The sequence below is a fragment of the Physcomitrium patens genome, chromosome 11, assembly GCF_059467195.1.
Source record: "Physcomitrium patens ecotype Gransden chromosome 11, ASM5946719v1, whole genome shotgun sequence".
NCBI classification, from domain to species: Eukaryota; Viridiplantae; Streptophyta; class Bryopsida; order Funariales; family Funariaceae; genus Physcomitrium; species Physcomitrium patens.
The window spans coordinates 15,504,726-15,523,504 of record NC_143420.1 but is presented as its reverse complement, the minus strand read 5'-3'; the positions used below and the strand labels follow the sequence as shown (position 1 = coordinate 15,523,504).

General features: G+C 42.8%; 3 protein-coding genes and 1 pseudogene across 14 annotated transcripts; 2 read left to right on the top strand and 2 right to left on the bottom strand.

The window, feature by feature from the left end:
- The first annotated feature begins 22 nt into the window (after nucleotides 1-22).
- On the top strand, nucleotides 23-4,647 carry LOC112288534 (uncharacterized). 5 transcript variants are annotated; one of them, XM_024532793.3, is made up of 7 exons: nucleotides 23-663; nucleotides 1,657-1,738; nucleotides 2,038-2,100; nucleotides 2,414-2,458; nucleotides 2,675-2,731; nucleotides 3,182-3,778; nucleotides 3,955-4,647. In XM_024532793.3, the coding sequence occupies exons 1-6, from the start codon at nucleotides 347-349 to the stop codon at nucleotides 3,773-3,775; spliced, it is 1,158 nt and encodes a 385-aa protein (XP_024388561.1). In that variant the 5' UTR covers nucleotides 23-346; the 3' UTR covers nucleotides 3,776-3,778; nucleotides 3,955-4,647. The 5 variants fall into 5 exon arrangements, 3 of the variants coding, with proteins under 3 accessions (XP_024388561.1, XP_024388560.1, XP_024388562.1); XR_012218516.2 differs by lacking the exon at nucleotides 3,955-4,647 and having other exon boundaries at nucleotides 2,292-2,458; nucleotides 3,198-3,611; XR_002971596.3 differs by lacking the exon at nucleotides 3,955-4,647 and having other exon boundaries at nucleotides 2,292-2,458; nucleotides 3,182-3,611.
- On the bottom strand, nucleotides 3,258-6,720 carry LOC112288539 (putative ABC1 protein At2g40090; annotated as a pseudogene). Its single transcript, XR_016505620.1, has 8 exons — nucleotides 6,220-6,720; nucleotides 5,928-6,058; nucleotides 5,400-5,716; nucleotides 4,970-5,185; nucleotides 4,765-4,855; nucleotides 4,410-4,504; nucleotides 3,988-4,278; nucleotides 3,258-3,872 (listed from the first exon to the last, which is right to left on the bottom strand). The product of XR_016505620.1 is annotated as a putative ABC1 protein At2g40090 (transcript).
- A 1,791-nt stretch (nucleotides 6,721-8,511) lies between these two features.
- LOC112288533 (uncharacterized) lies at nucleotides 8,512-13,165 on the top strand. Of its 7 annotated transcripts, none has more exons than XR_016505618.1 (7): nucleotides 8,512-9,011; nucleotides 10,109-10,522; nucleotides 10,636-10,763; nucleotides 11,009-11,136; nucleotides 11,418-12,182; nucleotides 12,351-12,503; nucleotides 12,716-13,165. XR_016505618.1 is itself a non-coding variant. In XM_024532786.3 (7 exons), the coding sequence occupies exons 2-7, from the start codon at nucleotides 10,242-10,244 to the stop codon at nucleotides 12,796-12,798; spliced, it is 1,545 nt and encodes a 514-aa protein (XP_024388554.1). In that variant the 5' UTR covers nucleotides 8,516-9,011; nucleotides 10,201-10,241; the 3' UTR covers nucleotides 12,799-13,165. The 7 variants fall into 7 exon arrangements, 3 of the variants coding, with proteins under 3 accessions (XP_024388554.1, XP_024388557.1, XP_024388553.1); XR_016505616.1 differs by having other exon boundaries at nucleotides 12,292-12,503; XR_016505619.1 differs by having other exon boundaries at nucleotides 8,513-9,011; nucleotides 10,201-10,522.
- A 1,460-nt stretch (nucleotides 13,166-14,625) lies between these two features.
- LOC112288215 (transcription termination factor MTERF9, chloroplastic) lies at nucleotides 14,626-18,093 on the bottom strand. The gene is made up of 5 exons (XM_024532187.3): nucleotides 17,186-18,093; nucleotides 16,685-16,898; nucleotides 15,777-16,489; nucleotides 15,437-15,655; nucleotides 14,626-14,986 (listed from the first exon to the last, which is right to left on the bottom strand). Exons 1-5 carry the CDS (start codon nucleotides 17,492-17,494, stop codon nucleotides 14,648-14,650), a joined length of 1,794 nt encoding a protein of 597 aa, XP_024387955.1. The 5' UTR covers nucleotides 17,495-18,093; the 3' UTR covers nucleotides 14,626-14,647.
- Nucleotides 18,094-18,779: the final 686 nt, after the last annotated feature.

The following is an 18,779-nucleotide window of genomic DNA, read 5'->3' as shown; positions in this document are numbered from 1 at the left end:
TCACACCGTAAGATCTCTCACGTCAGGAATTGGCGGAGCCTGCTTCTTCGCTGAGTCTCTGGATCTTCGGAGGACATGCGCACCTCGAAGAGAAAAATTAGAGAGAAATAAATGGAAAGGGGATTCAGATGGGTATGGGGGGGGGGGTATACACACCGTGGCTTCGAAACCTGCAGGGTATAAAGATCATGGTATCAGTAATAGCTAGAGCAATTTTTGACTCGTGGCAGTGTGCTAACTTCAGCCGCAGGCGTCGTGAGAGTTCCTCGAGGATGGAGTGAGGAGGGCAGGGCTTAACAAAGGTCGAGATTCAGAGTTGCAGAGGAATTGAAAGGTGAATTCGGAGATGTCGACCTCCCCGTCGCCACCCGCTAGGGCACGCGCCACCAGCGATACCCACCGTGGGCACGGCAAACGAGATTCTTCCACTTTGGTTTCGAGGCGCAGGCGACGTGATTCTAGCAGTAAGCACCGTGATCACTACCACGAGCGAAGCAAACGCCTCACTTCTAGCTCTGATTCTGCTTCGTCGTCTACCTCCTCGTCGTCCTCGTCCGATGAAGGGAGCAGCGACTCGGGTAGCTCCCAGAGCAGTAGCAGCAGCGATGGGCATCGCCGGAAACGTTCTCGCTCCCGCAAGCGCAAGCATCATTCTCAGCATAGGTGGGTCAGAATCTAGAAATAATTTTTTGAGGGCTTTTTAGGGTAAGGTTGGGCGTTGTTTGTATAGCCTTGAGCCTGTTTAGATAGCTTCTTGGGATACTATTTTTTTTAAAACATTTAAGGCGTTTTTTGTAGGCTAGAGTGATAGATTGAAAGTTCTTAACAGTATATTGTTTCCTCTTTTGGAGTGTCGAACGTTAGAATCCTGTGTTTGTGGTTTGATGCACGATGATGGCAGAGGTTTTCCAGTTTAGGGTTTGGCGATCCATCTTAGTGTTCCGGTTATAAATTAATTTCTGTGCGTTGCAAGGGTCAGTTTAGGGATCTAGGCTAAGTGGTTTTTGTGAGGTCTCTAGCTCTAGTCATCCTGCCCTGAATTTTGTTGAGGTTCATTGGCTGTGAAGGTAGTCTGTACTAGATCGTGTATGTATTTCTATTCGGCGATATAGTGTCGGTCGATCGTCGAGCACTGTTGAACAAACTCCCCTGCCTGTGGCGTAGCACACATACGTACTTTAATTAGTGTCATACCTTAATGCACATGGATATGTAGTTCGCGTTAGCTTAATCGAATCCGTATACCAATGAACCTTAGTGTTTTAGGACATGTTCAGGATGAAGACAAATTGCTGGGATACTTGTGGATTAACCATCCTTGAGGACTGTCTTTTCATCTTGATCGGCGTAGTCACTCACCTGTCTTCTTGGGGTGCTTCTAATGCCTCAAGTATACTGTTTGCCCTAGACTGAAATTAATATAATGAGCTTTCAGAATTCTCAATGGGTTCATATTAGAGCGCCACACTAATATTTATATTGTTCTCCTGTCAGTTAAGAAGCTGTATCCTTCCTTCATAGATGTATGAGCGTGACGTAGGAGGTCGAAGGGTCTGGTTTTCTAGAAGTTGCACTTAAGTCGTGCTGTTTTTTGCGTAACAATAAATGATCATGATAACTTTAAACAGAGTTTGTTGCATTGGAATGAGGCTGCAGGGATGTGGAGAGCTCTAGCGACTCTGACTCGGATGGCCCAGAACGGTCCAGGAAACACCGGCGGAGAGATTCTTCGAAAAAGGCATGTGACTCGTTTTCTTTGTCTGTCGTAGGTTTGGAAATTGAGATTATGACGGTTACTTGGGCAGTTTGTTGCTCTGGTCAACATAGGGGCTGACATCTGCATACTGGCCGAGTTTGCTGGTTCCATACAGTCAAGTATTAATCAGGATGCTTCAGTAAGTTTTGTATCAAGGTCTTCCGTTGAATTACTCTTCATTGGAAGTCTGTGATACGTTGGCATGCAATTGTATCGCAAATTTCTGTTGCTTGAAATATTGGCAATATAATTTTTACCTGTGAAGCTCGCTTTGTTTACAGGTGAAGGATGTGAAGCGGAAAGAGAGCTCGAAGCATAAAACCAAAAAGCACAGACGAAAAGAGGTAAGCCTCATTGTCGACAGCTTACATCAGGCCCATAGTCGCAGTAAAATATCTTTTTGAATGCATGCTTGATTTGAAAACAATCAGTCGTTTAGTTATCACTTTTCATATTAGTGAACTTCGAATCTCTGGTAACGACACTGATTTATTTATGCTGCCTGCTTGTGAAATGGGCCATTCCGAAACTGGAGCTGCGGTCTGCGACCTGGTTACTCCCCTTGTTTTTACCTGCTGCTTTGAATGGCTGGTCATTGTGTGCTGCTGCTGTCGGCTGATGTGGTTCGCTTTCTGGCGTTCGTGTAACTTTTCATAGAAGTCGAATAGAAAAGATGGTTCTGGACCTGTTCAGCTCTCGAAGGTACTAATTGCTGACTTTTCTGGTATTTTACATCTGTCTGTTGTGTAAATTTAGAGTGTTCCAAATTATTTTTAGTAATGAAAGAATTGTTCTCGTTGTTTGGCTATGTTTGTGTAAGCAGTTCTGCTCTTGAACTCGTTTCTTTTCTAGCTTTAGGTACCGGTTAAGGTTATCCCTTTGCAGTTACATGCTGATACTGTTTTCCTTGCACTGCAGTTTCTTGGACGAGATAAGGATAATGGTGTTCGCAGGAGTGTAGTCTCTGGCAAAAAGGTATGTTTGTTGAGTAATGCGGTCCTTCCAGCATATTTGAGGTGCATTTCTAAAGTTCTGAAAACCAAGAATTATTTTAGTGGAATCTGGCTCTGCTTGTAGTCCTAGGAACCGTGTGTTGTAATGTTTTAATCCATCTTCTGCTCCAAGTTAGTCATGTAGATATAGCCAGTGTTCAACCGCATATATTGTACCAGTTCTACATAGTGTGTGTATGTGTATGTATATAAATATGTGTTACTACGGTTTCCTCTTAATTCTTCAGCTCAAGCTCTTGGTTTGGTTGGTTCAACTTTTGCATCCACTCTTATCTTAGTTAAGAACGAAAAGCTTAAGGTCTTGGAATTATTTAGAAGCATTCCACCACTTGTTGAGTTACTGTTTATTTATTTAAGGATATTTTTTTCCCTATACAACAATGCATTCTCTTGAAGCAGCTTGTCTGTCAAGTGTGTGGGTATGGCAGATTCAAATGAAGGTGGAGAAGACCAAAGAGGACAAAGTGGCCGAGACGAATCGCATGGAGTATCTGAAATTTCTGAACTCCAGTTACGACTGAACCATCATGCATTTATTTCAGGGTTTGAGGGCGTTGAGCCCGAGTTTACGTATGCGTGGAGATGCTTACTAATAGCACGCAACTGTGTTGCGACTAGGTTTTGTTTCCTGTCTCTAGACTCTCATCCTATGTTTGTCGTAAGGTTCCTATTTCAAACCAAAACAATGTCGCTTTGGGCTAATCTTCTGAGAGCCCCTATCCTCACCTCGCTGGTACTGGGCGTCATTTATCGTCTTCATCTATATATATATGTAGCGAAGTCACTCTTGAATTTAACGAGTTTTACAGCAGTTTGGCTTACTGCTTTCTTGACTGGCCAAATGTGGCGTTGTGTTGGAAAAATAATGTGTACCTGTTTTCTCACAAATAGTATTGTCAGGTTGCCGATTCTCATAGGAAGTTGGCAGTTATCATGCACGTCCTTCTTGAGAATACGAATACGTTCCACCATCTTTTGCGATTGTGTTGAAATGAAGGTGAAGTAGACAGTAAGTCTTGTGGCTGCAGTGGTACATTTGTGTACATGGTTCTTCTTGTTCACCAATTAACTCTGGTATCAGTTGCATCTCCAGCTCACACGACCTACTGACATTTCGTATAGTTAAACTGATGCAAGCCATGGTCCAACCACGACCTACTGACATTTGTAATGAAAATTGTTTAGGATCTACTGATTTGTACTCGAGTACTCGCATACCAGAGCATTATCAACAGCCCGAAGGCAATCGTTGGTATTCAAGAGAAGCAGAATCACACGAGGAAGTCGCCTCAGCAACTCCGCTACTTCACGCAATGAAGCTGCGGCGTAATCCTGAATCTCGTCCACATCCTCCTGCTCAATCGAAAATTGGAGGTGATCGTGGGATTTGTCTACCACTTTTCGCCAAGGACGCATCGTCATAACTGATGCAAACAATGTGTAATCTTCTCCGGCTCCCAGTTTCAGGCTGTAAGACTCGATCCCATCCACGTTGGCGAAAACTAAAGACTGCAAAGATCATACCACATCACGCGTAAAAGCAAACCAAGTGTGGTTTTTTTTTATTTTTAAAAAGGACTTTTAATTGTTGTGTCCATTGATCCCAATCTCAAATTTCAGACGAAGTGGCAGGAGATGACCTTCCATAAACCTGCATAATTGGCACGAAGCTCAGGAACCAGAGTCTTATGCAAGCCATGGTCCAACAATATCAATTGTGGAGTATTTTTAGTACCTGCGGAAACATGTATTCCAACACTGTATATATAAGTGCCTTCAGAAACTGAACATAGAGAAGCTAAATTCATGAATTGGTCTAATCACTTGTATGAAAGCACGAAATAATAAAAAATAAAAAATAAACATTTTCTTCCAAAATTTGAAGCCAAACGGTTGAGGGAATTACTCGTCGAATGTTTCATTGTATTCTCGGTACTTCAGAAGAAAGCTTTCGCAGGGTGAGTGTCAGTTACGTAGATAAAACAGATTAGTTACCAGGTTTAACTCGGAGCATCATATTTGCTGCATGAAGATCTCAATGCACAAATCCATGGTGAAAAATCATCTCCGCAAAAGTCTCGCTAATCTGCAAGTTAATCGATTTTCATAATTGGAGACTTAGGCTCAGCAACATAATTTCCAACTATGACGAGAATTTAGCAAAGAAGTTCAACGTCACTTTTTAAGTTTAGGTTCGTACCAATTCGGCAACCTCTTGGGGTTTGATTCCAACTTCTTTCATGGCTTTCGAATCCGAAACGGCCATGCCGCCCATGAATTCCATGCACATGAGACGAGTGCTAATTTCCCAATATACTTCAGGAACAGCTATGTATGGTGCAATAGGAGGAGACATTTTCGCAATTTTTTTGACACATTGCTGCGCATTCTTGCCTTCCCTCATGAAATCTACCTCCTGAAGAGAGTAAGAGCTTCAATTTATGCTTGTATTCTATTGTCATGTGAAACGTCATGGACAAAGATTACAGTCAGAGAATTGAAAAGACTCTTCCTAGGTGACAAAATTTAGTCAGAATGTATCATTGAATTCCCGTCTAGCTTTAAAGATATAAAGATAACATCTATATGAATGTTTGGAATGATTATCTTAAAATAAACATGGAACTTACTTGAGGCAGACTTTCTTGCATTTCTGCTACTAGCCACATGTTGTCAAGGCACTTATTCCTTCATCAGTGGTACAAATCTTTTCATACAAACTCAAAATATGCTCCCTGACGTAAAATACAGTTCAAAGAAGAGCTGTGTATATATATATATATATATATATATACAGATATGTGTGTGTGTGTGTAATGCTGACCAGGATGATCCATGGTTCATGCCTGTAATCAAGTTCAGGGAATAGCCTGTGGCCAACATGAACAATGAAGTTCACCGTATGGATGTCCGCTTGTGATGTGTCTGTCAAATGCGTATGTTGCACCTGTCAACCCGATAGTTAATGTATGATACAAAGAGTACTCCCATCTCAACTGTTCTGAGAACCGCTACTTTCAAGTGAACTCAAGATTCGAAGATCTAGAGTTAGATAAAACTCGCTCTGCTAAAAGTCTGGTAATCACAGAACTGGATACATCGTTGGACTAAATAATATCACGGAAATTTGAAGTTCAATTAGTACATATAAGACTCACCTTCACAGCAACTTTTCTACCATCAAAAAGACGAGCTAAGTGGACTTGGGCAAGTGATGTACTGGCCAGAGGAACCTTCGAGAACTCAGCAAATACCGCCAGGAAGAAACAAAAGACACTGAACTCGGTCACTGCATTAAGAAACAGTGCGGTCACAACATTATCAGATGAACAAAGTACAGTGTTATTCTTCTCTGCGATTTAAATGAGTCAGTGCGACCATTACACATTTATCAGAGTGCAAACTAAACTTCACTAAGTTCCAGGATATGAAGGCAATAGCAGAAGGTACATCATTGGGATAGAGACCAAGCTCAGCCATAAATACGTCCCGAACTTGCTGGATCGTTTGATTTGGACACTTGTTTAGTGTTGAAGATCGCATGGTTTGAACAAATTCATGAACCAGCACACAGAGTTCCAACCGTCAGAATTCTAAGGAAAATACCACATAACTTTGAAGACTTCGGACAGTGAAGGCTACCGTAGTTCCAAAAGACCCAAACTTCCATGTCTAAAAATAACGCATCAATAATATTCAAGTTTCGTAATTTTATGGCAAACAAATAAATCACCAGTTGACCAATGTATTGGCCTAACTAGATATAGATCCCTCCATTTTTGAAAAACAGATTCTTCAACTTCTCAGCATTTCGATCGTGCACGTGATGTCTGGCATTCTCCATCTCAACGCTTCCTTCCGTGATGCCCCATAACATATAAATATAATCTGAAATGAAAACAGTAAAACTTACATTCATTACCTTCCAATCGACTAACAATCCAAGAATCGGGGCAATTCTGTCATCCATGTCAATGTCTTAGCACAGTAATCCATCTCATTTGGATTTCCTTCGTATCTGAGAGTAAACAACATACAGTCGAGCAGCTCTACAGAGACATTAGTCTTCCTTAAGGTTTTCCTTTCGAATTCCTATTATATGGAGCACTTTCGGTGGCATGATACTGACGATTATTCTACAATTGCCATTGGTCACTGAGGTTGAGCCGAAACGTGGTGACCGCTTCTCAAATGGTATTAGTCGAGAGATCCAACCCAGCATGCTACTGACATTGCACTGCTGAAGATTAGTGTGCGCCCTGTAAGGGAACTCCATGAGCGTCTCGGAGCCTGAGCCTGCTGTGGCATTTGCGTGCAATCGCAGCAAACGATTGTTGGCAACATGGTGACAGCCTGTTTGGCAGACCGCAAGTTCGGAATGCTCTCGACAACATTACACGTCATTGCAGTATGAGGCAATAATGTCTGCGGTGATGAGAGCTGCGCTACTAATCTAATTTTGCAATCACGGCGATTTCAAACTCATTGTCATGGCTTAGCATGGGCTTCATCGTGGAGGGGAGACCCTTGGTAAATCAGGGATTTTTGAAACTCTCTGAAGTATCCCACCTCCAAGTCTGAGTTGGATATGCAAATATGTATAAACAAATTTTATTGTAAATGAAGAACTCAGAATCTTCTTAAGCTCAAGCGTAATGAACAGCTTTCTAGGTTTGCAAATAAACGTTCCACGTTTAGTGACCAAAGGCAACGACAAACACCTGCAACAATCGTCCCGTCTCAGCAGGATGCAATCACCAGACTCCTCTCTGCATCAAGCGTCAACACACGGTTTCCTTCAACAGGCTGATGAATTTACGTACAGAGATTGAGACGCCAGGGAAATGCTACAGCAGCTTGAGTATGTATAATGTAGACGCAGCATCACACTCGTCACCAAACATGAGGTCTAATCTTGTTGATAAACCTAATTCTATGAGATGCGTGAGCAGCAAACCCATACTGATCGAGAATATGTTTCAAGAAGTACAGCAACTGGTTTTAGGACAAGTAACAGCAAGGAGTGTGCAAATTCTCTTATCAACACTGTGATCATTATTTGCGTCGCCTTGATGAGCATGGATTGGTTCACGACGAAGAACAACATCCATGTGAGTGATGGCACTGCCTCATATCTATGCCAATGATACCATCTACTTCAAGCTGAGGCATACTGGAGACAAACGTATATTTAACGTACTTTCAACTCTAAAGGTCATTGCAAGCTTATACATATTGAACCACCTTTACTTCACGAAAATTTGGCATCCTGTCACCACTCTCACAGTCTAGGATGTAACCAGCAAAGCACAGAATCCAACACGTTGTGCGGGGTCTAGGTGCATCGTTTGCAGAAATCTGTCTTCCAGAACCATTGAAAAAAGACGGAAATTGAGTTGTGCAGTAAAATCCTAAACAATTACAGCAAGTAGTTGGATATGGTGGTAGTCGAGCTTGACAAAGCGCTATTTTGCTCGACATCGAGCTAATTTCGAGACTCAATAAACATGCACCTACGAGACAGCAATACCGCAAGCCATAGCCCCACTCACTACAAGTACAATCGTTTTTTATTATCTCTCCATGTGTTCGGGAAGTAGATTTCGGCGGAGATGCATTGCGATTGCCGAACTTCCTTACTCTGATATACCTGTACTCACAAGCAGTGACAGGTTGGCACAGCATATTCGCTAAAGCTCTAAAACAAACCCTAAAAGAAACTGCCGAGACCTGGCCAAATAGAATTATATCCGGAACACACTCCCACGGTAGCGGCACACGCGACGCGCCGATCTGGAGGTTGGTAGAATCTTTTTTGGTTTATTTTAGTAATTTCTCTATCAAAGAAACACCCGCGAATAAGGTGAAATGTTTCTAATCAGGAAGGATGTGTTTCTTAATTTAGTATTTTCGGATGGAGCTCTAAGCAGGCGGGAATTGGTAGAGTGGTGGGGCTACATTAGATCCTGGTGGGCTCAGTAGTATTTCTGCTTCTCTCGAGGTCATTGTCGTTGTCGTTGTCGCAGGAGGAAGCTAACTCGCTTAGTTTGCAAACTTGAACTCCGAGCTCGGTTTCTAGGGTGTGCGTGCTTGTCGATTCATCCTTTGGTGAATTTGGAGAGCCGGCGAAAGAAATGCAGAAGGCTGTGGGTGTTTCTCCTCTGTATTTGGATTCGTTGTGGTTCAGGTTCAGTCGCTTTGCGGATCCCATGTAGCGGTCTGCCATGGCTGAGCTCCGCCAGGTACCGAGACTTTTATTCTTATGCGTTCTCAACTGCGCCTCGGATTGTATGGAGTGGAGTTTTGAAATTTTCGTCTAGAGATTTCAGCTGGAGATGAAGCTCTGTTCTAAAATCTCTACGATTAGGTCTGTGGCGTGATTATTAAGAAACCGCGTTTCCATTGTCGTATTATTGTTGTGTATATGAGTGGTAGCGATGATCCTCAAGAGTCTCGTATATCGTAGTTGAGGAAAAAATTTAACTTTGGATTCGGTGCTTGAGGAACTTTTTTCTGTCCGCATTCTGGAGCGCTTTTCTCTTTGCAATTGCATTAGATAGGGTTTTGATGGCCTCATAGTTACGTGCCGGCAGGTGTACCAGTAGAATTGGACCTTCGGTCGGTTCTTTGCAATTTGTTGGGGGGGTTTCAGAGTCGATTCTTTTAAGAGTTGTGAATGTCAGAGGTTTGTTTAATCCAAACGCCTCGGCAGTGAAGATCTTTCTTTTTAGATATGGCACAGGTTATTACTACATGATTTCGTCACCCCAAGTATAAATAATTCTGAGAGCACTTAGTCATTTTGTTTTTTTAGTTGCTGGCAGGCAAATGCTTTTTGAATTTAAGCCTAGCGAAGCACAGCGCACGTTCAGTGCATTCTCTTAATGTCGTTTAAGATGATTAAATGCATCTCCAAGTTTCACATATACACCTTTGTGCTTTTTTGCTATCTTCAAGGTTGTTGGAGGTTAAACTATCTTTCATTCTAGTGACTGCATTTTGGTTTACCTGAATCCTTGGATGTCTTTGGCTGGGCTTCCCCGAACTAATGGTTCAAATTGCTGTATTTCGTTTACTCGTAATATCTGATTAATTGTTTCAGAATATTGAAAGAGGGAACTGTTGGAATAACATCGCAAGCTTAATATGTCAAGTTGAAAACAATCGCGCTAGCAGATGAACATGGAATGTGTTTTCGTGACCAGCCTATGTACTCTGATTTCAAGCAAGCTTTGTTTCGAACCTGGAACATTTGCGCTTTTCAACCAATGGATGCATCATGTTCTTACATATTCCGAACCTTCTAATATTGATAAAGCGTTTAGCTGCATATTAACAGAGAGAGAATATGATTCCTGAACACGATGAAAGCCGATTATTTGGCCGGCGAGCCTGACGACAACTTAGTGGATATGGCGGTTGCGATAACAGGGTGAATTTTATTTGGCACTAGTCAGGAGCAATTTGAATGTATGGCGGCCTCGAGCAATTCCTGGCTTCATCAGAATCTACTACCTCAGCATAATGCACAGCAGCAGGGGTCACCTCATCCTCTATATCATCATTCTGAGCTCCCTCATGTTGGTTCCTCACAGTCGGGTCCTTTGCAGCACATGAATCTCGCGCATGTCGGCCATGGCATGGATTCGCATCCCCCTCTTCACCACGGCATGCACTCTGCTCTTCACATGCCCAGAGAGATGCAACAGCAGCAGGATCCTCACATCCCGGTGCATGTCGGCACTGGAACCAGGTTTGCACGCTCTTCATGTCCTCGAATGAATATGATCTTCTTGGATTTCAACTAATCAGCAACGAACGTAGAGAGTAGACTTAATTGTGCATTCCTAAGCAACTGGGCGGCAGTGGAAGAGCTGTAGGACCATCTGAGAATGGAGACGCTGCGTCTGTGAGGAAGGTGCATAAGGCCGATAGGGAAAAGCTTCGGAGGGATCGGTTGAACGAACAGTTTGGGGAGCTGGCTGGAGTTCTTGGTAAATATTCGAAAATACTGAAAGACTTGTTCTTACAGTGGTTCTGTAATTTCCTCTGGGAGTGAAAAACTATCTATCTAACTGTTGAATAGTTTCATTGTCAATGGTCGACTTAGTTCATTGATAAGCTCTATATAACTGAGAGAGACTATATCTTATAATCGCATTGCACTAGTTAGTGCCATCTCTTGGGACAATTATTGAGGAAGAAATTCGACTTCTGAAGTGATTGTTTGTCGGTGCAGATCCGGACCGTCCCAAAAATGACAAAGCTACCATCCTTGGAGACAGTGTCCAAGTGGTGAACGAACTGCGGTCTGAGGTCAAACGCTTGAAATGCGAGCAAACGGCTCTTCTAGATGAGTCACGGGATGTGAGTGGCCATTTTTACCTCCCATGCATGGTTTCACCGGCAGGTGAACCTACTTCATAGATAGATTTGAAGTTAAGAGCACTTTATATTTCCAGTCTCTTCCATACCAAGAAATCAATGATACCCTTCGCTATTAATTGTATAGATTTTAGTGGAATTGCGGCATGAACTAAGCTTGCTACATTCATATGATTATCATCTTCTTCCAACTGAAACAGACAGTACAAATCTGGAATTGGTTTGGCACACTGATTGGCTGACTTCTTTTTCTTGCTCTACAGCTTCAACAAGAGAAGTCGGAGCTTCGAGAAGAGAAAGCAGCGCTGAAGTCGGAGACAGAGAATCTCCAAAACCAGCTGCAACAGCGTCTTCGTGGAATGCTGCCATGGATCTCCATGGACCCTACCGCAGCTTTGATGGGAGCTCCCCCGTATCCCTATCCCCATCCCATGCCTGTACCGCAACCCCCGCCTTCTCCACCTCCTTCCAGCACTCCTCCAGCTTCCGAGTCTGCATCAGGTTTGACAACTTCCCAACCTTCTGTAGTTGGACCTTCCCCTTTCCTCTCTCTTGCACCTCCAGGCGTTTACATGCACCCGTACGCCATGTACGGTGCCCGATCTCCCGATGGAGGACACCCTTACATGCCCTACCCTCCTTACCCTGGCTCCGTTGGCAACCACTCGCAAGTCGAGAGGCCGTATGCGCAGTACCCTTCTCCCATTCCGACCATGCCTGGCTACTTAGTCCAGATGCAGCCACCGCCACCGCAGGGCCCCGCCAACGCTTCTGCTGTGCCCATGTATAGACCTCCGCCACCGCCATATGCTGTCTCAGGCATATCTCTTGTGCCGCCAGGCCATCAACCCAGGGTCCCTCCTCACAGTACTAATCCGCCTATAAATGGGCCGCAAGCCGCTTCTCCTGAGCCACATGGAGTGGAGACCAGCTTACAGCTTCAAACTCCGGGAGGGTCGTCTCGCTCTCCTTCGACATCAGAGCTGCCTCCCTCTCAACGCAGTGGAGAGCCAAGTAAAACACATGAGGTACCGTGAATTACATCTTTCTGTAAATTATTCAACTGTGCACAATCGTAAGCACTACTTTTGGTCACAGACCCACTGGTAGTCTGATTTGATTATTTCGATGTGTTAGATTTTAAGACCGTAAGTGGTATCTGTGATGGCTTTAATCCGAATTGGCGCAGCGAGCAGACTTGGAATTGACACCACCTGGCACGAAAGAAGCAAGTGATCTAGCCGGATCTAAGCCAGATGACATCAATGGCGGAGATAGCATTTCGACGCTAACGCTGGTGTCCAAATCATTGCAGTCTCGGGCGGATGCTACCCCTTCACCCTCTGGAGGTGAGTGTGCCTGGTTTGTTAACTAGTCTAAACATTTATTGTTAACAAAATGTTATTAGTTAACTAGTCTAACATTTTTGACATTTAGTATATGACAATTGCTTGAATTTTTTTAAAAGGTTATCTTGCACGGCATTCTTGGGCAGACAAATGTGTGCATAAGCCTGATTGACAATGATGGTTTTAAGCTGTTATGAGATTCCCATGATCAGGATCAAATTCAGAAGAGGGTCATCTACGTGGAAGTACTCTGGAACCAAGCCTAAGATCAGCTGAGCAGCTGCCAAAGCTCTGATATGCAAGCATGAACGCATTGTCATATACACTGTAGAAAAACTGCAGTGGCAACATTCATTATGGAGACTTTGAAGCTGGTCCTTTGAATTAGCTAGTTGGGAGATCTTCTCTGTCAAGTAGTTGCTTTCATGTGGAGTCACTGCCTTGGCACTTTTGAGGATTCTCATGGTTTATATCTCATTACGATACCTCACTACTCTGTGCTATTAGAGCCACTGTCATGTTGAGATTGTTATATCATACTAGGCTGAGTACTTTCAAATCAGTTCTCTCTCTAGCCAATTCTGGTATTACCAGTGATTGAACTTGTTGAACGTTTTTACGTATTTGCTTCAATTAGCGCCTCTACACCATTTTCTCTTTCACCGAGTTTTTCCCTCGATTTCCCAATTTTTTTCAGTTCTTCGCTGTGGCTTATTAGTTTAAACTCACCATCTTAATTTGTGCCAGGTCCATTGATGCAATTATTTAGTAATATGGGGACATTAGACAACCTCAACTACTGTTAGATGATAGAAAAAGTGGCTACAGATGAAATCCTATTTTTGCATTAATACTTTTATATTCTGAGCTGGTCTTCTTTTCAGGTATGGCGATAGTTTAAGGGGATTCTTTAAAAGAACGCTGTCTCGCTTACACAAATAATACGATTGGGATGTGTGCTCTTTTTGAAGCTATTAATATTTAATAATACTTTTCATTATCAATATTTTATGTGCTCTTTTTGGAGCAATTCAAATAAAAATGACATTTTTATCTATATCATTTCTTTAAATTGACAGTTGTTCCCTTTTTCCTTTTTTGGAATATGATATTTTAGTTGCTAAATTCTTTTTTAGAGACTCTTTCCAAACCTTCTTTGTAAACTTAAACAAAATTTACAGGACCTTGTCAAAACTTCTATTAAAAATCAATTGTGGCATATCTTCCAAAAAACCAAAGTAGTTTCTAATAAAACCCTAACCTAACACAAAAGAATTTACTAACTCAAGTATGCAATAGATTTTTAATCCTTAAATCTATTGATTTTAGATTTAATTAAGTTTTGTAAAGTATAAAAGAGTTGCACAAATTCTTTGCAATATATTTGAAATGTAATTGTATTCCAAGATTTCTCAAGATTAACTTTAATTTAGTACAAAAATTAAGGTTGAATCCAATTATCATTTTAATTATATTTAGGAGATTTAGAAGCTTCATCTTTTTTCCTTTTTATATCCTGCTTTTTTCCTTTTCTTTGTCTTCCTGAAACAATGAAATTAAAAAAGAAATATATATATATATATATATATATATATAGCGAGAGAGAGAGAGAGAGAGAGAGAGAGAGAGAGATTCATCCAATCATTCTTATCAATCGATTTACATCTTTTTTTGAAATATTTTGTGTAATGTAAACTTCATTAAATCAAATATAAACTAGCTATTTATACATTTTGCAAATGTCAATAGACTATCTACTTATGCACAATTGATAATGCTGAATGTCTACATTCTAAAATTAGAAAATGATACCAAGCACAACCTATTACCAGAAAAGAGGAAAAATATTAGAGGACAGAAGGATTCAATTACACCTGAGAACAGAAGAATTATATATATATATATATATATAGATGTGCGTGTGTGTAAAATTCTTCAGGAAAGATTGTTACTTCTGACAAGTTTGATCACAACTGACAATGTTAAATTTTCTGAAGAGCTGCAAGTGTTTATAGAAAATGTTACCAACCACAACCTATTACCAGAGAGGAGGAAAAGCATTCGAGAACACGAGGATTCAATTACATCTGAGCAAGAAGCAGAAGAAGAAGAAGAAGAAGAAGAAGAAGAAGAATTGTGTTCGCTCAATTGTGCGTTTTTCCATTTTTACTTTTCCATTCAGAGTTTTCATTCAAGTTGCCCAGCAGGAGCTCATTACGAAATGCCTGGTACTCTTCCAGGGACGTTTTCGCCCACTGCTTGCAGAAGCAGGAATCAGTAACTGCTAAGGATTTCATGGGGAATGGCCCACTGGGCACTCTGTTGAGGGCAGCGAGGAAGCGATGGCGAGGCTTGATCCGCTGCTGCAGTGACAGGCTGAAGTACGCTGGGAAGCTGGTCACCGTGTGAGGCCCTCCCTGCAGCTCCTCCACGAGATACTCGTACTTTGGCTTCAGGCAGTTCTCGATCGAGAGTGATAGAATCTGCGGGGTCACACCAACATGAAAAACATCTCAACTCAGCTGTCTATAAGAAACCCACAGATCCAACACTACCAAGATTTAAAAATCAGGTTGTTTACCACTGCACTGCACCCGCAAAGTATGCTGAAGTAGGATGCTAGTTCCATTCACAGTGAGATACCATTCTAGCATTGTTAATCAGAGAGCATGGCGTTGAATAAAAAATATTGTTGACATGGGCGACTTGTGAAATTGGGGATTTCGTTTCCCTGGAAAGATATATATATATATATATATACAAAAAAAAAAAAAACGGCCATCTAGACATCCCATGGTGCCAATGTGGCTGCCGGTTCATCCTCTTTGAAAGAAAGACAAAAATCTAACGTCCCAGATTCCAATCACTCATCAAAGTTCATTTTCGAGCCATTGCTAATACGAGAGCATGCAAAGTGTCGGCTGTGCCGGTACCTGTGTGAGGCGAGCAAATACTTTGAGGATGTCCTCTTTAGAAAGTCCAATGCTGTGAAGATAATCCACGCGGGGGTTCATGCCATCCTCCACGCTATAATGGAGAAGTTGGGGATGACGAGTCACCATCTTTGCAAGCTTCTCCTTCGAGACTCCCATCTCGACCATGAAAAACTCCACTCGCGGTTCCAGAGAGTCTTCGATGCTTTGCGTGAGCACCTGCCAAGAGCAGAAAAGCTTCATGAGAAGGATGAAGCACACAGAAGCAAAGAGAACTTGAGATTCACGGAAAATATATAAAACCGCGCACTTGTTGTGCAGGAGAGATTTTGTGTCTGACCTGCGGACTTCGTGTGACGATGAGCCCGACGTCGGAATCCTTGATACCAACGACGTCCTTGAGATACTGCACCCTGGGTTTCAAGGAGCGCTGGAGGCTGCACTCTAGTAAGGAGGGCGCCACAGTGATAACTCGCCCCAGCTTGGACTCAGGCACGCCGATCCGTTTCAAGTACTGAATCCGCGGCTTCATCGCGCGCTCCACCGTGTACTCTAGGATCTGAGGGTGGCGTACGATGAGCTTGCTCAGATTCTCGCTTTCTACGCCCAAACTGAGAAGATATTCCACTCGTTCCTTTGCCATGACGGCGTTTGTATGCAAGCACGTCTTGTGTCGCTCGGCAATCTTTCTAAAGTCGGTTTCACTGAGCCCCAGCTGGTGAAGGTAGCTGAGCAAGGGGCGGAACTTGGGCTCCAGGTTGAGCTCATAAGCCAATTTGACCAACGCAATGTCTTCTATGTCTCCCTTAACTGATTTCGTGGTAACGGCGTTCAACTCTGATGACTTTGTTCCAGAAACAGGTGGTGCTAGATGTTTATTGTTTGGGACCTGCGAGGCTTTTTTCTCCATTCGACGAGCTCGCAATGCCGCGGACTCTCGCAGTTTTTGACGTCGAATAATCTCATATGCTTGCTCCTCCCATTCCTTGCTACTCAACGACTTTGAATGCAGTAGTGCTGGTGACTCGTAGAGTGCGTTCCTGCCGCTTGTACCTGGAAGCATAAAGAGGATGTTACACGTTTCCGTCGTCTCTTTACAACATCAGAATCACACATGCTTTAACATTGGAGTCACTTGGACAATCTCTATGTTTCATTGAAGCCACGCAGGCCGATCGTGATCATTGACATGATAAGGTCAATTGATTGAGTTTTCGAGCTGAAGGACGCCATGGAAACTGACATTACCTGCTACGGACGAACGCGTAGAGAATGTCGCGGCAATGTCACCGGACGAGAGATTCTCAAGCACAGATGGGGAAACAAGTTTCACTTTCCGAGGAACTGCTGGGGTGCTCTTTTCAGCTCTCTTCAACTTGATTCCCAAATTCTTGAGTTTACGCTCAGCCTGCATCGTCGTCGATTCCGTTCCTTTTTTATCTCGCTCCAATATTTTTAACTCCTATCACTCACACTTGCAGCGGTAAACAACACAAACCAACAAATATGTAGGGTTTGTCTGACTGCCAGGGTTTAAGGTTTTACAAGTGATGTGACAATTGAGAACTATCCTTACCACTCTCATTCTCTTCAATGGCACGTAAATTAAAGCAACAGATGGTGCGAGTATAAGTATACAAGATACAGAGTACAACGCCATGAACGCTTGCCTACACAAAAACCAAAATAATTACAAATCAATTATCGAATGTCTCGCAAATAAAACTAGGCGAATATGCAGACACTCACATCAGAAAGTAGCTGATTCAAAAGACTGCTGCCTTCATCCACTTCGTCTTCGAACTCGAAAGCGGGAAGCGTTTCACCGAACTGCGACCGTCGGTTGCTCGTCGCAATCGATGCATTGGATTGCGGAGAAGCGGCAGCAGCAGCAGCTCCTGCTAATACTGCTTCCTCCTTGCTCATTAGGAAACACTGCTGCGGGTGAAAACCTTGGACGGTTGCCAAAGGAGACGCTCTTGCATTGCTACATTGTTGTCCATGGCCGAAGTAATCTGGTTGGGGAGACAAACTCAGGGCACGCCAGGTCCCCGCCATAGCGCACACCACCCTCACCAACACACTGCCACTCCTCAAATTCGAACCAAAATTCAATCTCTCTCTCCCTCTCTCTCTCTCTCTCTCTCTCTCCCTCACTGTGCTGTATCACGACCGCAAGCTACCGCATCCAAGTTTCTCTTCAACGCAAATGCGGAGCTCTAGCGTCAGCGATTCCCATTTCAGCCCACTCATTTCCTAAGGAAATCTCGTAAAACCACTCAAACCCAAAACGGGAACGCTCCTCAGCAACAATGCGCAAGGAAAAATCCAACTCCAATGCATAGCTACCGAGCTCCCGGTGAGAAATCCTTTCGCAGTCCTGCAAAAAATCTCACACAATCTACGTCGCTAACCTCTCTTCTTCACCATCTCCCGCAATTGGCACCCACTACTAAAACAATCCCTTCAAACCCAACAATGGAGATTGAACCACCTCACACTCAACAATGGTTAACTGTACAGAAACACTCACAAGGCGCGTCAAATGCAATTGGGTTCTACGCAACAACAAACAACAAAGAAGATCAAAATAAAATATCAACAACAACAACAACAACAACATTGTCACCCACTCGAAAGAATCTCGAATCTGAGATTATCCACAACAAAACGATCTTCCACGAGGGGGTTTGCGACTTTCCTCGCTCGCCCCTATTGATTTCTACATCCATCCACATTCATCCAATACATTCTTCATCTACGTATCACCATCCATATCCATACACTTATTCATTCATCCACGTCCCAGTCACGATTCATTCGTTATACTTCTATAATATCTATATTTATTCGATCCGTTTTCATCCGTTCGTGTAATCATCCATTCAGCTTATTCTCATTCAGTATTCATCATATTGACGTCATTCGTTGACGGGAACATTCATCTATATGTTTCCGTTCGTGTCGGTTTTCATCTATTTCCACATTCGTCGAGATGATCATCGCTTTCACTTGGTGGGTATCTAAATTCATTCGTCTGAAGTTTGTCATCCACATCCACTTGTGATTAAAGTCACGTTGATGTCACCTCCAAAATTGAATCGTGGTTGGCACTGGCAGCGACTTTCGACCCAGTGGTTTCCTACCCTTCTCTTTGTTTCTGACTCTGTTCTTAGTTTTCGACTTCAGCATTCGCTGGATGAAATATGTCGTTGGTGGTTACTTCGTGGATGGAGCGTAAAATGAGGTTTGGTTCATGGAATTCGAAGGTGAATAGTGAAGATGGTTTTAATTGTGTGAATTTTAGAGGTTTGGTTCATGGAATTCGAAGGTGAATAGTGAA